Genomic DNA, 21,540 nt, shown 5'->3' on the forward strand with positions numbered 1-21,540 from the left:
TTGCATCCTTAATATTTTGGTACATTAGTATAGTCGCAGATAGTTGTAGCAATATTCTAGAGCAATCATATACTCTGTTGGTATACATGTATACCATATTGGTATCATATGTTTCTAGAAGTCTTTTTTGCTACTTATACTTTTATTGCATTTTCCAATGTTTTGTTATCATTTCTATTCTAACTAGTGTATATGAAGATTTGGTGGCCGTAGATTATATTTTCTTGCTCCATAATTGGTTGTATTACTGCTAATGGTAGAGTACGTACTGATATTTATAGGGAAGGAGATCAAGATTTGCATGACAATCACGTGTTGATTCTTAAAAGTTGATTATGTAATTTACGGTGTTCAGCAGCAATCAGTGTAATATTCAGTGAATTAGATCAAGTGACAACTGATATTATTTCAATTTAATAACTGAATTTTAAAAATTAAAAAAAGACAAAAGGTATATTATACTAGTTATATTTAAAAAAGTGAACAAATATTTATTATATCAATTATTTTTTCTTATTATATAAAAAAAGAATAATAAAAAATAGTGAAAATAGTAAATAAAATTAGATTATGAAGAGAAAAGAATATAAAAAAATAAGTTAAATGAAATTAGAAAAGGAAAAAAGAAAAAAATAAGAAGAAAACGAGAAAAAAGAAAAGGAGAAAAAAAGAAAAAAAGGAAAAAAAGAAGAAGCATAGAAATAAAAAAAATTGAAGAAAAAAGAAAAAGTTTCCCACAAAAACTACTATGGATAGGAAATATAATTAGTTTGATGAGTAGAAAAATAAATAGATAGGCAAGAGTAAATAGTTTTGTTTTAGTGGGTAAGTGTGTTATTCTCCCAAAAAACAACGCTTGGGTGATAAACCTCTTTTAAGGGCCCGTTTAGTTGATTGGATAAGGAGAAAACTTTCAACTAAGCCATTCTCCGGCAATGTTGCCGGCAACTGTGTTATGCACCAAAGCTGACTTAGCACTTGGCCATCAATTAGTCAGCCATGGCAGACGAACTGACTTGGCATTTGGCCACAATACGAAAAGGTCCAAGACTAGTGCACACTTTGGGTTGGAGCCCAAAGTGAAAAGGCTACAACTAGGAAGGCTTTGTCTTTGCAACAGAGCTCGCCGGAAAACCCTTTTTACCACAGGAGCTGGTGGCGGTGGAGGTGGAGGGATGGATTCAATTCTAGAAAGGGATGAGAAAATAAGGAAATTAACACAGGCTATATTGTGGACTGCGGAAGGAGTGTACGTGTTGTGGCTCTTCTTACTTCCCTATGCACCTGTAATGTACTACTTCCTCTGTCTTATTTCGTTTCACCTATTACGCACAGTTAAATCCTATTCTTTCTTCTTGAATCACCGAGTTTTACAAAATTTTGTTGTATTTTTAGTTATAAGAGATTGTAACTATTTGAAAAATCTGAAATCAAACATTGAAATTTAAATAGTTTGATATAGCCTAGTTGTACTACTGGACTCTTCATATGAGCATTCAAATTAGCACCTTCAATTAGCTGTTTTTTAGCATCTGTTCGTGTACTAATGATCATTCTAATTATGGATGTTTTAACCACTCCGAAGCTAATATGGTCTATTCTATAGTGATTTTTTTGCAATGGAGTATATAAAGCCAACATCTTTTGTATCTTAGTTGCTCATTACCATACATTATCTTGTGTTGGTTCTGTTGTTATCTAAACGAGCTGAAAATTTATGGTTTTGAACATAATTTTTATTCAAGATAAGGGTGTTTGGGCCACCTTCCACCTCTCGTTATTTTGCCGGGCTCTGTCTACGGAAGAAATCACTTAGCCTTTTGTTAACTCTAATGTGATTTGTACCATGGTATCGCGTGGTTCTTATTCCCAGCTTCATCGACTACTAGGTCACACACATGAATACTTGAACAGATTTCTTTCTTCCTTTCTAATTTTTCTTTTGGGCCTAGTGAAGGTCAGAGAGCAAAGGGCTTTTGTTGGAATTGGAACCTAACTTCTAAATGGGGCGGACAACTCCAATCTCGAGTTTGAACGTATCAATCAACTAAGCCTCAATCCCAAACTTGTTGGGTCAGCTATCTCAATCCTTTGTATCCATTCCACTCTTTTCGGGCTTATTTCATTCCAAAACTACTTAATTTGTCTTTTGAGGCAAGTGAAAATATAGTTTCACTAAGTGGTATATCTGAATATTTGATTGCGAGGCTACTCTTCACTAGTTTTTAAGTTTGTGTCTCCCACGGCTTATATCTGTTAGATACTTGGAGGTTAACTTTACCATTTGCCAGAAAATATTGAAAAGGAAACTAGAGATACATTTCACTTACAAGCAAATTCTTGAACATTCTGAAAATATTTCACACCATAGTCTGGAGACTGTCATTTGTATCACAGTGCTATTTCGCCTGCATTTCATTCTATTAGAATCTATTTCCTTTTCTGTTAATACTCAAACTTCAGAAATCTGTTTAGATCCAGATTTCTTCTTGGAAAAAAGCCTCAAAATATTAAGATTTTGTTGTAGTTCATTCTGATAGTTACTCATTTTCCCATAGCTCACTATAGAAGTTGCATTTACCTGTCTATGGTTGTGTATCACCTTTATAATTGATGATGTGATGCACGTTAGACTTCTGAATTTAGTTCCTCACCTTTTGGACATGATAGGAACAATAGAAGTATATATGGTTTTAACTAAGAGTGTCTAACGGGCCGGGTTTAACCGTAACCGAACCGGCCCAGACCGGTTAAAACTGGAACCGGCCCGGACCGGTACAAGGGGGCCGGGTGGGGCTGGGTGAAAGGGGTAGGGGGTTTGGTCCGTTCACCTATTTTCAACCGGTTACCCAGACCGGTCAAACCCGGTCAACAGAAATACTGTAGAACCGGTTAACGGCTAGTTTCTTTTTTTTTTTTTTAAATTGTTGATTGGCTTATTTGGTTACCGTTGGCAACGGTCACCTGCCAAGGAGCCGTTGCCCAAAGGCTGATTGTTGGGCAACTGATTTGCACAATTAGCCCTTTTTTGGGCCTTTTTTTAAAAAATTAACACTTTTTGTAATTACAAATTTAACCCTTTGTAAAACTATAAATACACCCCCCTCTTCTTCATTTCTTCACTCATCTCTTATTTCTCAATCTCAATTTCTCAATTCAAGTTAAATCATGCCCCGTACTTCTAGAGTGCGCTCATATGTTTGGGAACACTTTGAGGTGATAGAAGAAAATGAAGAAGTTCCCAAAGTAAAGTGCAAGAACTGTGGTCGAGTCTTAAATCTTCGTCCAAAGTGTGGCACATGCTGTTTAAGGAGGCATATGAAGAGTTGTCTTGAGCGTCCTCCAGAAATTCGTATTTAAGTTGATTTGAGACAATTTGTGTTATTTTAAAATTATTAGATGTATTTATGCTTAATATTTTAGTTTGTTAGATTAATTTGAAGTATTATTATGCATGAAAATTTAGTTTTACTCTTTTTTCGTTAATTTACTTGTTAAATGCAAACTTCAATTTGTAATTTTGAAATAAATGTAGCACTTGCAATTTATAAGTGCAATTTTTTCCCATCTTCATTTTATTCTTTATATTAATATAACTTACAATAGTTATACAAAATACAAAAAAATTAAAAATTACACTAACCCGGCCCGGCCCCTTGTACCGTAACCCTTACGATTCATTTTTTACCCAGTTGAACCCGAACCCTTTAAACTCGGTAAGACCCAACCCGTAACCGGTCCGGACCCCAACCGGTACGGTTACTAATTTTTCCTACCCAGCCCGGCCCGGCCCACCCATTAGACACCCTTAGTTTTAACATTCTTTTTTTGCCCAACGGCATGGACTTCTCTTTGGTGATATACCTCCATAACAAACAGTTCTGAATGTTCTACTTCCATATTACTTGAAAATATGTTGATATATAATGCAGGGAGATCCAGTGTGGGCAATCAGTTCAGAAACAGTCAATGATCTGATTGGTCTCTCCCTCAATTTCTTCTTCATTCTGCCTCTTCTGAATGCTGGTATGTTGAAGTCTTATTAACTGTACCGAATTAGTTTAATCCAAAGATTTCAGTAGTAAACCTGCATTCCTTTCTTGTCTAGAGATGCTAATTTCGTCACATATTTTAGCTGACAATAGGTGCCATAATTGATTGATAAACCTTGGTTATCAATCAAGGTTTGATAAACCTGCTTTATCTGGTCCACTTCCCTTGGTTATTCATTGATAAACCTGCTTTATCACCTATATTTCTCAATGTTGAAGCATGCCCTAACTAGAAATATTGATTCTTGAATAATCACTGTGTCTTGGCCTTTACCAGATTTATTACTAACTCCTTAAAGGTTGGCTTAATTGGGAACTCTGTTTCAACTTTGACATCCGTTTGATATGTATGCTTGTGTCATTCACAATGTATACATACTAACATACCAAACACTTTTATATATGACTTTTAAGAATATATTCTGTTGTTATAGCACTTAAACAGAACCCTTCTCCATATGTTGAATTTTCATTTTATACCACTGTCTCAACTTAGTCCTGCTTCTTTTAGATGCATATAAATTTACAAATTAAGCAGTTACTGATATGAATATTGTCCTTGTATGACTTTCCATGTCGGTTTTCAATCTGTCATTTACCATAAATTTGACATTGAACTTTACACATTGCACCCTTTGGCAGAGTAGGGGGTGTCCACTTACTGGAGGCACCAGTGCTTCATCCGGTAACTACTTTGTAAAATACAAATTTATTAATTGGCATGGATCTCGTTTTTAACATTCTTCTCTGATTTTTATACCAGATGTCTGAAGGACTGTTTAATTTTGTAATTGGCTGGACTTTCATGTTCGCTCCTTTACTATTCAGTGATCGCAAGAGAGACAGATACAAGGGATCACTAGATCTTTTATGGGGCCTCCAAATGTTCCTCACAAACAGTAATGCACTTTTCAAACACTTACTTCTGGTTGTGGCCAAAAATAAAGTCCTCCATCCCCATGGAACTCTCAATAAGTGTCAAACTGACGAAAACTAGGATGATAAATGGTAGTATATAATATGATTTCCTGAATATACTGGAATTGCTTCGACCAAAATTGCTCGGGTGCTGAATTGAAAACTTTATCATTGACTAGGACTTAGGAGTTTAGGCGATTAAGATGGCATGGCTATTGCTCCCTCTATCCATTTTATGTGACGGTATAAGCATGGAGTTTAAGAAATAAAGATTTTTGAAACTTGTGATCTAAAATTATTTCAATAAGGGTAAAATGAAAAGTTTAAAATTAAATTGTTTTTGGATATAGAAAGGTGACATTAAGAAATGGAAAGTGTTTGCATAAAATGGGACATAGGGAGTAACTATTTGCATTTACTTTTCTAAAATTTCTCTTGCTCATTCAAGAGCTAGATATTCTGACACAGATTTTCTTGCCTAATGTTACTGGATATTTTCTCTTTGCTATCTTTAATTTTCTGCTCCCTTCAAATGTAACTCTTTTCTTTTGTGAATAAATTTTGGTTTGACAAGAGACTTATTAATGAGCTTTTTCGAATTCGATGCAGCATTTTTAATTCCGTACATGGCTATTCGGCTAAATAAGATCGACCCAGAGTACCGTCCAAGAGCAACATCTCAACTGGGTTCGATCATGACTCGTGGTGCATCTATTGTTGGACTGATTGGTGGAGCCGCCTGCCTGCTATCGACATATTGGGCCATTTTCGGGAGAGGAGATGGTGATTTTGGGAGTATATCTGATAGATGGGAGTTCTTGCTCAGCTATCTATCCTCTGAAAGACTTGCTTATGCCTTCATCTGGGATATTTGTCTCTACAGTATATTCCAACCTTGGTTGATAGGGAGCAACTCGCAAAATATACAGGAAGATAAAGTTGGCTTAGTGAGAAATCTCAGTTATGTTCCAGTTGTTGGCTTAGTTGCTTACTGCCTTTGTTTGGATTCTGAAGAGGAATATTAGATAAATATGTTTGATGGCTCAATCCATATATTTAATACTTACACTCGATGGTGGTTCCATGCAAAAGAATTTTTTTTTTGAATTATGGCCGGGAACAGTTGGAAATCTTCTATGGCCATTATTGCTCTTGGTGCTGGCACTTGATTCTTGATAAATTTCAGTATTTGCCCCATCTGATGAGCAGTTGCATCGTTTGGTTGTTAGAGTTTCATGGATCTTGCTGTTGTACACCTGTACTATTATGAGTAGTTTATAAACTTTACAACTTTTCTGAGTGCACTACTGAATAGGGCACTTATGCAATGGGTATAATTGCACCATCTCATTAAAAGGTTTTCTAATAGTGCTATTTTTGTGACCTTTGGTTCGAAATCGAATAAATCAAAATATAACTGTCCTTACTTGTGTCTTTGAAAAGGATATGCTCGTTTTGACAAAAGTATGCATTTTATTAAGACACAATTTCTTTGCAGAGCTATGACATTCATGGAAGTATTCGTCTATAAATGGTAGTATCATATGGCTAACAATAGTTTTGGTGTAATGCTTTAACAACAACAGCCCAGTAATAATTTCATTAGTAGGGTTTGGGGAAGTTAGGGTGTACGTTGACCTTACCCTACTCGGGGAGGGGTAAATGCTTTCTTTAATTTTTTAAAAAAGGTGATTTTTCAGCCTTTAGAGCATGAAAATTAAGTTCATCAATTTTCAAACCAACAAACCTCGTGTCCGTTTAAACAACCAATTAGGGGTGGCAAACATGCGAGTTGGGTCGGATATGAGCGGGTCGAAAATGGGTAATAACGGATAAATTATTCGACCCGACCTGTATTTGATACATATAAAAAATGAGTTATCCGGCGAATAATATGGATATCCATACATGGCTTCTTGAATATAATCACTTTTGGGGAAATTCCTAGTCTCCCAAACTTGAGGAACCCCCAATTTGAGGCTTTACAAATGTAAAAGTGAAACACATTAGTTATCCATTTGGTTAACTATTTTCTAAGTGGATAATATGGTTCTTATCCATATTCGACTCATTTTTAAAAAGTTCATTATCCAACCCATTTTTTAATGGATAATATGGATGGATAACTGTTTTCTTTTAACCATTTTGTCATCTCTACAGAGAGCGCGCCATCCCTCCTTCGCACCTTGACGTCTTAGATTCTGATCTATCATCTCCACGTTTTCCCCAACTACGTGCTACTTCTTTGCAAGGTATGCTATTTTGTAACTTTATTTGCTGCTAATGTAGTACTATTTTATATCTAGTATAATTTCTACAAATAATTATAAGAAGCTTAAATAGCTAACAAATCAAAGCACGAGGAAATGATCCATTAACATTCTTTCCTGAGCCAGAGCAATTCGAAGTACCACGTTTTATCGTCCCATTCTAGGATATAGATATATATATTAAGATGCATTCTTATCTCAATTACTAATTTCTGTAGTAAACTGATTTGCACATTTAGATAATCAGGAAACTGAATGTGGATTAGTGCATTCACCCTATCAAAGTAAGATTACCTATACGTTTTAGGACGAGGTAATCCGAAACATATAAACTTGTAGCACCATCCAATTAAAATATAATCATCTCAAAAATTAGACATGGTGAATAAGATTCATAATCAGCTGATCTGGTTGGAGTAAGATGTCTTTCAACAATAACAATCGGACATGCTTCAGTAATGAAACACGCAATGAAGTAAATCAATACAGACACAACATTCCGGAAACAGGCAAACAATACTTCTATTGAGAAAGAAAACAGTCAACCGTGATCGAGAACGAAGCAGACCCCAAAAGGCTTATTTCAAGCCAAGAGTGGAGAACATTTATTTAACATATCTCCAAAACGACGAGGTTACTTATTTCCAACTTCACGAAACTTGAATAGACAAAAGACAAACAGGTTTTCTTTATAGGAACATCAGATGACTGGACTGTAGAAAACGTGAAATGCAGTGACAACGTATCAAAGAGCATTCTAGAATTTGTCCATGAAACCAGGATCCCAGCTCCGGATTATTTCCTGCCGAAAAGAGGAAAATAAGGAAAAAAGAAAAGAAAAAGAAAAAGAGCATAAGTGTTGCAGATAAGTTTCTTTGAATACATATATAAAAGGAAATCTCTTCGTGGTTCTGAAGAAATTTATTTCACAACATTCCATCTAGTCTAGTCCCATAGAAATCGATATATGTCAGAATATAGACATATGATATTTCTATTCTTAATCATGGTCCAACCACATGTTTAAGTGGTGAAACACAAAAAATAACTGAATATCACCATGACCGTGCTCATATTACGGGGATTCAAATTCTATATTTTACTTTGACTAAAAATACCTCTCAATTCAGTGTTTGAGCAAATGCAATCCAGAATATATACAAGGGGAAGAATACGTAATTACGGAATTTCATGGATAACTCTCTAAACAAATATACCATGCAGGAGATTCTACTAAATGAAACATTGAAACACATATCATTTAGAGATAGATGCGGTTTTATTCGAATTGTTACCAAAAAATGAAACCAGCTGGACATGAATGTAAACACATAATTAACCACTTAGAATGGAGAGTTATAATCATTTCAAGGCAAAATGAATTTAACTGACCTTTTAACATCACTGAGTGGCCCTGGAATCAGTTTCAGGAGAAATTTTATTGAGCAAGATTTTTGATGCTTCTAGGAGCATGCATTTATATTTCTCTCGTTTTTATTTCGTTTCAGATTTGACTGCTTTTCTTGTTTCCATCATCTATATGACGAGTCATGAAACTGAGATAGCTCAACTGGCACACTCGCAAACTTAGGACATCCCCAAATAACAAATCTCCTAAGTCTTGGGAAGTGAAGTCTTGAAGCCTCCCAGTATTCGAGGTCAGCAATTTCAATCCACAAGAGCTGGAGTTGGCTAAAACCTCCAATCTCCGGCTTCCACGACTTACCTGTAAAGGCATCTTTTTTCAACTTCAGGACTTCAAGGCATTCCAGCTGCCCCAGTCTATCCGCCTTGCTCCAATCAAACCTCGTGTTTGACAAAGTTAACTAATTCAGCTTGCGTAGAAAACTGAACAATGCTGGAGGAAGGTGAAGAGCTTCACTTGTGTAAGGACCAGTATTCATCAGTTTCAGTTTTTCTAGGTGTTCTAGCCCTTGAAAAGTGCTGAATCCATCCATGTTAGTTCTGAGAAAAGCTTGTGTTCACCCTCGAATACTCAACTCTTTGAGATTTCCAGCCTTTGCAAGCACAACTTTATTGCAACTTTCTGGTGCAACCTTAGAAAGAGTTTTTAGGCAAGAACCTTTATCTGTTGAGATAGGAGGGGGCAGCAATTTTGCAGGAATGTTGGTTTGCAGGTGTCTCAACCGCGACATGTTCCATATATTTGCTTTTATTTTAAGAATGGGCTCCGATGTACTTGTATTAACTATAAGAAATTGTAGATTCCAAAGCTTACCAAAGGATGCAGGAAGTTCTGTGAAATCACCTGAAATAGCAATATATCTCAAATGAAACAGTTAGTTGAAACACTGAGAGAAGGGAATTTTGACGGATTCAATTTCCAAGACCCTGATCAGTGGAAATGCTTTGAGGATGAGTTGTATATCAGGAGCAGACAACTGATAGATTTGTTTCTCCTCCTATGAAAAACATAGGAAAGATCTAACATGTTCTACAAATGGTTTTGTGGAGATCAAATCAAGCAGAGCAGAGGATTCAAGACGCAAATGGACGAGAAATATCTGGATCTTGTATAGTAGGAAAAATCTGATCAGGGGTTAGACGTATCTCTTGAAAAACACTTTCCCTAATCGCCTCCGTATTGCAGAACTCATACAACATGTCGTAAAAGCTGAGCTTTTTAATTCCAAAATCATCTCTCGACAGCCACACTAGACCCCTCTTTGCAAACTCCTCCAAATAATTCTCTGCCATCTCCTCCAAGGTATACGTCGGACTGGACTTTATAAGTCCCTCCGCGATCCACAAGCCAATCAATTTCGTAGCAGGGATCTTATTACCTTTAGGAAAGGTGAAGCAATACAAGAAGCACGCCTTCATTTCTTGAGGCAAACTATGATAACTGGTTTCCACAATTTTCCAGCAGCTTGTAGGGTCATTCTCTTTCACAAGGTGTTGCCCCACATTTTTCTCGATTCTTTCCCAATAGTATTTGTTCGGAAAAGCTTCCAGAGCTCCAGCAATTACCAGTATTGCAAGTGGTAATCCGCCACATTTCCTTGCAATTCTTTTTCCAAGTTCTACCAACTCATCAGGACGCCTTCTACAGTTGAAAACTCTCATTTCCAGCAACTGAAAACTTTCATCGTTAGACAGATATTTCAGATCATGAGGATATTCGTGGGCATATCTAGCCACGTTTTTGTGTTCATCATGACCCTATGACGTTTATTGTTTTCTGGGAATACTTTTTTGACCAAATCCACAAGTTCTATGTTCCAAACATCGTCCAAGACAATGAGACATGTACCACCTTCTTTAGCCACAAATAATTCACATATTATTATAGCTAATTCGTGCAATGTGTTCCGTGAACGATATCAGAATCTTAAATAGGATGTTCTTTAGTTCGTATGACCGGCCGACATCAACCCAAATGTTCTTGCCAGTGTGGTTTTGCCAAGACCAGCCATACATACCCACAATGGGGACAAATTCTAGATCCTTCAACAAGTCGTCTGATTACATATTCCGCTTCGTAATCAAAGCCAACCAAATGTTTAACCTCCAAGAACGTCTCCTATTAAAATCATCAGATAGATTGGATATCAAAAATATTAGTGGAGAATCTTTTGATTTTTTTGCAATTACAACTTGAACAACCATATCAAGTTTAGTACTATATTTAATAGCAACGAAAAAGAGTCTTAAATTTCGTGTAATGCTACTATGAGATGAAACTCCATGTTTACACTTTGGCTAATTACGAATCGAGCAGTTTACTTGTCTGGCAAAATCAATTTATAAATGAAGCTACGTGTTTCTTTTGTAGAAAATTTTCATAAACACAAAAGAAAATGCAAAAATGGTTTAGCGATCATTAAGAAGTATCATGGAGATCAGAAGTTAAATTATCTCTAAAATAATTGTTTCTTTTAAGAAAATAACCACGGTAACCTTTCAAAAACCAGAGAAATTAGAATAACTATAGTCATGTTCCTAAGAATATTGAGTAATAGTATCATTTTTCATTAAGCAAAAATCAGCTAGAAGTCTTTGTCAGTCAACTTAGTACCAATTAAATGAGTAACATTACGTATATAATTAAGAAAACAACTTCATTTGTATCCCAGTTTCTTGAGTAATAAAAGATAAAGCTTTCATCCAGCTGAGTTACTAGCAATGCTAGAAGGGCTTAAGCTGGCAAAGGAACATAATCTAACCCCTCTTGTGATCAACACTAACTCAAAAGAGATCATTAGAATGCTGAAAATTGGTCATATCCCTTATAACAACTTTGTTTCTGAATGCAGGTCATTGATGATCCAGTTGGGGAACCCAAGAATCAGTCATAGCTTCAAGAGCAGAACAGGGTGGCAGACCTACGGGCTAAGGAGGGAGTAAGGAAGAGACTGTTCAACACCACTAGGATTTTGGAAGTTCCTCCGGTATTTGTCAATGAAGCACTTTGGACAAACATCAAAACTCTAGTCTGTAATATAACTAATACTGTCTCAAAGTTATGAATGAAGCAGAACAAAATATGATTTCCACATGTCAAAACACAGATATTACAAGGTCCGTTTGTCTACACAAATGTATACTGTTTGTTTTTTCAAATATATATAAGTTATTTTTGTTTTAAAAATAAAAATTCAATTAAGTTATGAATGAAGCAGAACAAAATATGATTTCCACATGTCAAAACACAGATATTACAAGGTCCGTTTGTCTACACAAATGTATACTGTTTGTTTTTTCAAATATATATAAGTTATTTTTGTTTTAAAAATAAAAATTCAATTACTTATTTAATAAAATATATCCACACATTAAATAATTAGATAAACTTTACATGATGTTTTATAAATTATTTTTTGATGAACCACACACAAAAGCTAGCGGCACGATGATAACCTGCAGTGACGGATATAAAATGGTGGCTGATGGTGGACAAATGTGATGGATGCTTAGTATACAGAGGCGGTTGATAATTTGGCAGTAATGATTGTGTGGTTGGTTGTGATGATTGTTCGGTGTTGCTCGACTTTTATTGGTAGTTGGTGGCGATGGTCGAGAGTATAATAAAATATATTAACAAGAATATTTATGTCTCAATACTTTATACAAAATCTAAATTTCATGATTAATCAAACTTATAAAAAGCTAATAAACAATTGCAACAGAAAATATTAAATAAACTTAATTTTGTAACATGATTAAGACCACCATTCCATGAAAACAAATGAGCCCTAACGTTAAGAGCAACACTGAATTAGTAACGTTTTCTCTTATATGTCAATAGTTTTTCTTCTCATTTTTACTCCTAACTTTCATATTCTCCTCTTCGTGGTCTGCCAATATACGGTAAATTTGTGCTACTAGTCATTTCTTACAAGAGCTTTAGATTTTGTTCAATTAATGCGATATCGATGATTAGCTCAATGGCGTATGCATGATTTTTTTATAAACGGTATCATAATTTGAAAAAATAAATAAATAAATAAATAAATTATTGTAGTTATAAGAGGTGTCATTTTTTATATTTATCCCCAATATTTTTAATTTTCTTATACATATCTAGTAAAAAGTTTTAACAAAGCGGTGTCCCGTGACACCGCATTGGACAAAGTGTATAGCACCTGCTGATGATAATAGTAATAAAACCTAAAATATTAATTATTAATATAATAAATAATAATAAAAAAACTTATAAATAATACTCTCTCCGTTCCAATTTATGTGAACCTGTTTGATTGGGCACGGAATTTAAGAAAAAATGAAATTTTTTGGAATTTGTGGTTCTAAAAAAGTTAAAATGGGGTCCAGAGTATTTGTGTGGTTATAACAGCTTCTCATTAAGGGTAGAATTAGAAGTTTGAGCTAAATTGTTTCCAAATTTAGAAAGGGTTCATTCTTTTTGGAACGAACCAAAAAGGAAATAGGTTCACATAAAGTGGAACGGATGGAGTAATAATTACTACTCCCTCCGTTCCAATTTATAATAATATTACTTATAATAATAATTATCACTCTCTCCTTTTCAATTTATGTGAATCTGTTTAACTGGACACAAAGTTTAAGAAAAAATGAAGACTTTTGGAAGTTGTGGACCTAAACAAGTCAAAAAGGAGCCCAGAATATTTGTGTAGTTATAAAAGTTTCTCATTAAGGGTAGAATTGTAAGTTTAAGTTAAATTGATTCCAAATTTAGAAAAGGATCATTTTTTTTTATACGGACCAAAAAGAAAATAGGTTCACATAAATAAGAACGGGTAGTTCTGTATTAGATAAATTATTATAAATGGCATGAGAAAGAGAAAATAAAAGAAGAAGAAAACTTATATTTGGGCGGAAGTTTTCAAGATCGTAATTGGATTTCAGGCGTTAATTACCTGAGGCTCCCGTGCAACTGATCTTTGTGGTTGATGGAGCATAAGTTTAGGCTGGAAAGCTTGTTGATTATTTTGACGAAATTCCTTCACCTTCTCATGGATGCTTTTAATAAACTTTGCAAGATTCCTAACTTTGTTAACATGGCCCAAATCAAAAAGCTTTTTCACTACATTTTTCTCTTGATGCAGCTTCGCCTGAACCAGGAATTTGTCAATGACATCCTCAGCTCTATGCACTGTAACTCTGATGTCCCTGACCAATTGTTTCCACAGACTGCTATCACTGTGGTATTTTGCAGCATCTTCTAGGAAAGTGTTTAGGCGCCGAACTTCTTCCAGCAGAAGTTTGAAGTCTTCGTCTACGTGTATCTACCTGACCGGTCATTTTAAGAATTAACGCTCTGATCTCCTATTTACTGCTTTTCCGAGTTTATTTCCGCTATTTTGATTTGTTGGGACGTTCGGTTTTGAGTTTCGGAGAGTTTTGGGACATTAGTCCCTAAATGAGAGCTTAAGTGTTGGAAAGTTGACTGTAGTCGGAATAGTGTGAAGACGGCCTTGGAGTGAAAATCTGATAGTTCCGTTAGCTCCGTTGGGTGATTTCGGGCTTAGGGGCGTGTTCAGATTGAGTTTTGGAGGTCCGTAGCTAATTTAGGCTTGAAATGCCGAAAGTTGAATTTTTGAAGTTTCTAGTTCGATAGTGAGATTTTGATCCGAGGGTCGGAATGGAATTCCGGAAGTTGGAGTAGCTCCGTAGTATTTAATGTGACGTGTGTGCAAAATTTCAGGTCATTCGGACGAGGTTTGATAGATTTTCTTATCGAAAGCGTATTTTAAGAATTTTGGAGTTCTTAGGGTTAAATCCATGGTTAATTCGAGGTTTCAATGTTGTTTTAGGTGTTTTAAGGATTGGTACAAGTTTGGGTAGTGGTTTGTGACTTGTTGGTGCCTTTGGTTGAGGTCCCGGGGGCCTCAAGATGATTTCGGATGGTTGACGGAAAGATTTTTGGAATTGGAGTTGCAGCTTCAGCTATTCTTTTGTCATAACAGCACCTGCGAGTTTGAGACCGCAGGTGGAGCCACAGAAGCGGCGGATTTAACCGCAGAAGCGGAAAATGAGGAAGGGGCCAGAAACCACAGAAGCGGCATAAGGAACCGCACCTCCGCGACCGTAGATGCGGAATCTAAGGTTGCAGGTGCGCGATTGAGCTTTTAAGTGAGAACCGCAGAAGCGGTCCCCCCCCCCCCACCGCAGAAGTGGTATCGCAGATGCGATTATTGGATCGCAAATGCGGTCATCGCTGGGTAGAACATACAAATTCTTGTATTCGCAAAATTTAGCCATTTTTCATCTTTTTCAAACAGGTAGAAGCGTGGGAAGCACTTTTCAAGAGGAATTTTCAGAGGAGTTCATTGGGGTAAGGTCTTTGGTTCCTAAACTCGTTATTGGAATGATTTTTATCAATTTAAGCATGAAAAATTAAGGAAAACAGTGGTAATTGGAGGGTTAGGGCTTGACAAATTGGAGACATTTGAGTGATGATTTGAGGGACCATTTGAGGTCCGATTTTAGTATTTTTGGTATGACTGAACTCGTGAGAGTGTGAGAATTTTGGAAATATAAATTTCACCCGATTCCGAGACGTGGGCCCGAGGGGCGTTTTGGTCATTTTATCTAATTTCACGTATTAGCTTAGAATTTAATTGTAGAATTAGTTACTTGAAGTGTTATTTACCTTATTCAATTGAATTAAATAGATTTGGTCCATTTGGGGTCGAGTACTCGTGTCAAGGGCGTGGTTTCGGATTGAATTGAGCTGATTCGAGGTAAGTGGCTTGCCTAACCTTGTGTGGGAGACTTTCCCCTTAGGATATGGTATATTTGATAATTGAAATGCCTTGTACGTGAGGTGACGAGTGCGTACTTGGACTAATTGTTGAAAATTTGATTTTCTTTAAGTAATTAAATTGAGTTCCTTTTTTCCTAATTCATTCTACTTGCAAATTTAGCCTGTTGTTAGTTTAGAAAAGCATGTTTAGTTGACTTATTTGCCTATTTGCTTAAACTACCTTAATTTCATTACGTGAAGCATGTTAGGCTAGAGTTATCTGTTTACTTAGTACGAAATTTAGCTTAATTGAGTATTCTTGTGTTGCTGCTGTGTGTTTTACTTTGGGACTACGGGACGGCATCCCGGGAGATCCTCTATACGTATTTATGATTTAAACTGAGGTGCGGGATACCAAGAGATTCCTGGCACATATATTGAGGATATCAAGAGATTTTCGGGATACCAAGAGATCTTTAGCATATATCGAGGATACCAAAAGATACTCGGGATACCATAAGATCCCTTGTATACATAGAAGATACGAAGAGATGCTCGAGATACCAAGAGATCCCCGGCATATATATATATTGAGGATACTGAGAGATCCCCGGTTATCATCCTTGTTATGAGTGGTACTTCCTTGTGTTTTGTCTTTATCTCTGTTTCATTTGTAGTACTCATTATTATCCTATATAGATTCTTACTGTAGATTCTCAATTGTACTGCTTATCTTATCTTGTCATCTTTATATTTATTTAATCTCAGTAGGGCCCTAACCTCCCTCATCACTACTCAACCGAGGTTAGGCTTGACACTTACTGAGTACCGTCGTGGTGTACTCATGCCCTTTCTGCGCATATTTCTCATGTGCATATCCAAGTACCTCTACTCAGACCTACCATCCTTGAGGCAAGGCAATCTTTCAGAGACTTCGAGGTACATCTGCCGCGTTTACAGACCAAGGAGTCTCTCTTTTTATTCTATCTTGTAGTGATAGCCCTTCTATCTTACTGTTGATGTAGACATTCCGGAGTTAGAGCATTTTACTATGTTTCGTAGCTTGTGATTCTTGGGTTTCAGAGTTTTGGGAGTATGTATTAGGTTTTGAGAAGTTAAATGTTGTGTATGTTGAGCGGCACCTTTAAAACGCTGTTTCATTTCTCTATTTTTGTTTAAAATTATTTTTCTTTCTTCCGCAAGTTTGGGTTATTTTTCTGCATTTTAGGCTCACCTAGTCGTAGAGACTAGGTGCCGTCACGATGGTTCACGGAGTCCTCAGAACCTCAGGGATGCATGATGCGCAGAGTTTGAGCATTTGCTCCAGGGTGCTATGACTGTCTCAGAGTATGCAGTCCATTACACTAGTTTGGCTAGGCAGACACCAGCCTTGGTTTCTACTGTTCGTGAGAGGGTTCGCCGGTTTATTGAGTGGCTTATTCCCAACATTAGATCTAGCATGGCTCGTGAATTGGAGATGGATATTTCTTATCAGCAGATGGTGAGCATTGCTAGGAGGATTGATGGTATGCATGCTAGGGAGAGAGATGAGAGGGAGGCCAAGAGGCCTCGAGAGTCGAGCCATTTCTCTAGTGCCCGTGCCCCAGTCGCAGGTCGTCATGGTAGGGGTTATATGAGTCACCCTGTTCATTCAGCACTTCCAACAGCCAGTAGTGCTCCAGCTCCGCCTAGGCCCCAGGAGCCTTATTATGCACCACCGGTATCTAGCGCGCCTCCTGCGCGGGGTGCTTTCAGAGGTCAGTCCAGCAGACCTGGCCCGAGCTAGTCACAGCCTCCACGCCCTCCCAGAGCTTGTTTTGAGTGTGGTGACACCCTCCATGTGGTATGAGATTGCCCTAGACTTGGGAGGAGTGAACCTCCACAGACTTCCCAGCCACAACGTGCCCCGCAGAGTTCTCAGACAATGATTACAGCTCCAGTTGCTACCCCACCTGCTCAGCCAGTTAGAGGTAGAGGTCGGGGAGGTAAAACTCGCCCTAAAGTGGGAGGCCAGGCCAGATACTATGCCATTCCTGCCCGTACCGAGGCTGTTGCCTCTGATTCTATCATCACAGGTATTATACTGGTTTGTCACAGAGATGCATCTATTTTATTCGATCCAGGCTCCACTTACTCTTATGTGTCTTCTTATTTTGCTCCGTATTTGGGTCTACCTCAGGATTCTTTGAGTTTCTCCATTTATGTTTCTACTCCTGTGGGAGATTCTCTTGTTGTGGACCGCATTTATTGGTCGTGTTTGGTTGCTCTTAGTGGTTTTGAAACCAGATCCAATTTATTGCTACTCAGAATGGTTGACTTCGATATTATCTTAGGCATGGACAAGTTGTCGCCCCATATTTCTATGCCAGGTGTACCGCGTGTTGAGTGGAGGGGTGCTTTAGATCACACTTCCAGTAGAGTTATTTCTTTCCTTAAGGCTCAGCGTATGGTTGAGAAGGGGTGTGACGCGTATCTAGCTTATGTGAAAGATATTAGTATTGATACCCCTTCTGTTGATTCAGTCCCCGTAGTACAGGATTTTCCCGATGTGTTTCCAGCTGATCTTTCAGGTATGCCGCCTGATTGAGATAGTGATTTTGGCATTGACCTGTTGCCGGGCACTCGGCCTATTTTTATTCCTCCGTATCGTATGGCTCCTCCTGAGTTGAAGGAGTTGAAGGATTAGTTATAGGAATTGCTTGATAAGGGTTTTATTCAGCCTAGTGTATCACCTTGGGGTGCTCCTATCTTGTTTGTGAAGAAAAAGGATGGTTCTATGCGTATGTGTATTGATTACCTCTAGTTGAACAAAGTTATAGTGAAGAACCGTTATCCTTTGCCTCGTATTGATGATCTGTTTGATTAGCTTCAGGGCGCACGAGTGTTTTCTAAGATTGACTTGCGCTCAGGTTACCATTAATTGAAGATTCGGGAGCCAGATTTCCCGAAGACTGCTTTTAGGACTCGATATGGTCATTACGAGTTCCTTGTCATGTCATTTGGGTTGACCAATGCCCCAACAGCCTTTATGCATTTGATGCATAGTGTGTTCCGGTCGTACCTCGACTCGTTCATCATTGTCTTTATTGATGATATTCTGGTGTATTCCCGGAGTCGGGAAGATCATGAGCAGCACCTGAGGACTATGCTTCAGACTCTGAGAGAGAAGAAGTTATATGCTAAATTCTCGAAATGTGAGTTTTAGTTGGATTCAGTGCATTCTTAGGCCACGTGGTATCGAGTGAGGGTATTCAGGTGGATCCGAAGAAGATAGAGACCGTGCAGAGTTGGCCCAGACCATCCTCAGCTACCGAGATCTGCAACTTCCTTGGCATGGCAGGCTACTACCATCGTTTTGTGGAGGGATTTTCATCGATTGCAGCCCCTATGACCAGGTTGACCCAGAAGGGTGCTCCGTTCTAGTGGACGGAGGAGTATGAGGCAAGCTTTCAGAAGCTCAAGACAGCTTTGACTACAACCCTAATTTTGATATTGCCTTCAGGTTCGGGGTCTTATACGGTCTATTGTGATGCCTCGATGATTGTCCTCGGAGCAGTGTTGATGCAGGACGGTAGGGGTGATTGCCTACGCATCAAGATAGTTGAAGATACATGAGAAGAATTACCCTGTCCATGACCTTGAGTTAGTTGCTATTGTTCACGCCCTGAAGATTTGGCACCATTATTTATACGGGGTTCCCTATGAGATTCATACTAACCATCGTAGCTTGCAACACTTGTTCAAGCAAAAGGATCTAAATTTGCGCCAGATGAGGTGGTTAGAGTTGCCGAAGGATTATGATATCACTATTTTGTATCACCCGGGTAAGGCCAATGTGGTGGCCAATGCTTTGAGTTGCCGGGCAGAGAGTTTGGCTTATTTACCAGTATCGGAGAGGCCTATGGAGATGGATGTTCAGGCCTTAGCCAGCCAGTTTGTGAGGTTGGATCTTTCAGAGCCTAGTCGGGTTCTAGTTTGTGTGGTTTCTCGATCTTCCTTAATTGATCATATTAGGTAGTGGCAGTATGATGACCCTTATTTGTTTGCCCTCAAGGACAAGGTTCAGCACGGTGATGCCAGAGATGTGACTATTGGTGATGATGGGGTATTGAGGATGCGAGGTCAGATTTGTGTACCCAATGTTGATGGGTTTTGAGAGTTGATTCTAGAGGAGGCTCATAGTTCGTGGTATTCCATCCATCCGGGTGTCGCGAAAATGTATTAGGATTTGAGGCAGCACTATTGGTGGAGGTGAATGAAGAAAGATATAGTTGGATTCGTAGCTCGGTGTCTCAACTATCAGCAAGTGAAGTATGAGCACCAGAGACCGGGTGGGTTGCTTCAGTAGATAGAGATTCCGGAGTGGAATTGGGAGTGGATCACCATAGACTTTGTAGTTGGGCTCCCACAGACTTTGAGAAAGTTCGATGCTATTTGGGTGATTGTGGATCGGTTGACCAAGTCCGCTCATTTCATTCCTGTGTGTACTACTTATTCTTTGGAGCGGTTGGTACAGATTTATATCCGAGAGATTGTTTGTCTGCACGGTATTCCAGTGTCCATCATTTCAGATAGAGGTACGCAGTTCACATCACGGTTCTGGAGGGCCGTTCAGCATGAGTTGGGTACTCGGGTGGAGTTGAGTACAACATTTCACCCTCAGACAGACGGACAGTCCGAGTGCACTATTCAGATTCTTGAGGATATGCTCCGTGCGTGTGTGATTGAGTTTGGAGGGTCTTGGGATCAGTTCTTGCCATTTGCGGAGTTTGCTTATAACAACAACTATTAGTCCAACATTCAAATGGCTCCGTATGAGGCTTTATATAGCAGGCGGTGTAGATCCCCGGTAGGCTGGTTTGATCCGGGTGAGGCTAGATTATTGGGCACAGACTTAGTTCAGGATGCTTTGGAGAAGGTTAAGGTGATTCAGGATAAACTTCGTACAGCCCAGTCCAGACAGAAGAGTTACGCAGACCGAAAGGTTCGTGATGTTTCCTATATGGTTGGAGAGCGGGTTCTGCTTCGGGTTTTGCCTATGAAGGGCGTTATGAGATTTGGGAAGAAAGGGAAGTTGAGTCCTAGGTTTATTGGCCTTTTTGAGATATTGAGGCGTGTTGGGGAGGTTGATTATGAGCTTGTCTTACCTTCCAGCTTGGCAGGAGTTCATCCGTTATTTTATGTTTCGATGCTCCGGAGGTATCACGGTGATCCATCGCACATGTTGGATTTCAGTTTAGTCTAGTTAGACAAGGATCTATATTATGTTGAGGAGCCAGTGGCAATATTGGACAGACAGGTTAGAAAGCTGAGGTCAAAGAGCATTGCTGTAATAAAGGTCCAGTGGCGGGGTCAGCCGGTCAAGGAGGTGACCTGGGAGACCGAGCAGGATATGCGCAGTCTTTACCCTCATCTTTTCACTAATTTAGGTATGTCTCTATGCTCGTTCGAGGACGAACGAATGTTTAAGTGTGGGAGGATGTAACGACCCATCCGGTCATTTTAAGAATTAACGCCCTGATCCCCTATTAACTGCTTTTTCCGAGTTTATTTTTGCTATTTTGATTTGCCGGGATGTTCGGTTTTTTCGGTTTTGCAGTTCGGAGAGTTTTGGGACACTTAGTCCCTAAATGAGAACTTAATTGTTGGAAAGTTGACCGTAGTCAGAACAGTGTGAAGACGGCCTCGGAATGGAAATCCGATGATTCCGTTAGCTCCGTTGGGTTATTTCGGGCTTAGGGGCGTGTTCGGATTGTATTTTGGAGGTCCGTGGCTAATTTAGGCTTGAAATGGCGAAAGTTGAATTTTTGAAGTTTCCAGTTCGATAGTGAGATTTTGATCCGAGGGACGAAATGGAATTTCGGAAGTTGGAGTAGCTCCATAGTGTTTAATGTGACGCGTGTGCAAAATTTCAGGTCATTCAGACGAGGTTTGATAGACTTTTTGATCGAAAGCGTATTTTGAGAATTTTGGAGTTCTTAGGCTTAAATCCATGGTTAATTCGATGTTTCGATATTGTTTTAGGTGTTTTAAGGATTAGTACAAGTTTGGGTAGTGGTTTGTGACTTGTTGGTGCCTTTGGTTGAGGTCCCGGGGGCCTCGGGATGATTTC

The 21,540-nt window shown here is 38.4% G+C and overlaps 1 protein-coding gene and 1 long non-coding RNA gene across 3 annotated transcripts; one reads left to right on the forward strand and one right to left on the reverse strand.

Moving 5' to 3' along the window:
* The first annotated feature begins 836 nt into the window (after positions 1-836).
* On the forward strand, positions 837-6,367 carry LOC104227936 (uncharacterized). 2 transcript variants are annotated; one of them, XM_009780316.2, is made up of 5 exons: positions 837-1,286; positions 3,933-4,026; positions 4,700-4,737; positions 4,816-4,951; positions 5,580-6,367. In XM_009780316.2, the coding sequence occupies exons 1-5, from the start codon at positions 936-938 to the stop codon at positions 5,993-5,995; spliced, it is 1,035 nt and encodes a 344-aa protein (XP_009778618.1). In that variant the 5' UTR covers positions 837-935; the 3' UTR covers positions 5,996-6,367. The 2 variants fall into 2 exon arrangements, with proteins under 2 accessions (XP_009778618.1, XP_009778619.1); XM_009780317.2 differs by lacking the exon at positions 3,933-4,026 and having other exon boundaries at positions 837-1,291; positions 4,695-4,737.
* A 1,264-nt stretch (positions 6,368-7,631) lies between these two features.
* Positions 7,632-13,856, reverse strand: LOC104227937 (uncharacterized). Its single transcript, XR_711216.2, has 3 exons — positions 13,600-13,856; positions 8,633-10,784; positions 7,632-8,042 (listed from the first exon to the last, which is right to left on the reverse strand). It is a non-coding gene; the product is annotated as an uncharacterized lncRNA (long non-coding RNA).
* Positions 13,857-21,540: the final 7,684 nt, after the last annotated feature.

Source organism: Nicotiana sylvestris, chromosome 4, assembly GCF_000393655.2.
Source record: "Nicotiana sylvestris chromosome 4, ASM39365v2, whole genome shotgun sequence".
Taxonomy (NCBI): domain Eukaryota; kingdom Viridiplantae; phylum Streptophyta; class Magnoliopsida; order Solanales; family Solanaceae; genus Nicotiana; species Nicotiana sylvestris.

Bases quoted from the DNA above. Each gene is read 5' to 3' on its own strand.
- LOC104227936 (XM_009780316.2), top strand. From the start codon at position 936: ATGTTGCCGGCAACTGTGTTATGCACCAAAGCTGACTTAGCACTTGGC. The intron at 4,027-4,699 runs GTATGTTGAAGT...TTGGCAGAGTAG, and splicing joins TCTGCCTCTTCTGAATGCTG to GGGGTGTCCACTTACTGGAG. The intron at 4,738-4,815 runs GTAACTACTTTG...TTTTTATACCAG, and splicing joins AGGCACCAGTGCTTCATCCG to ATGTCTGAAGGACTGTTTAA.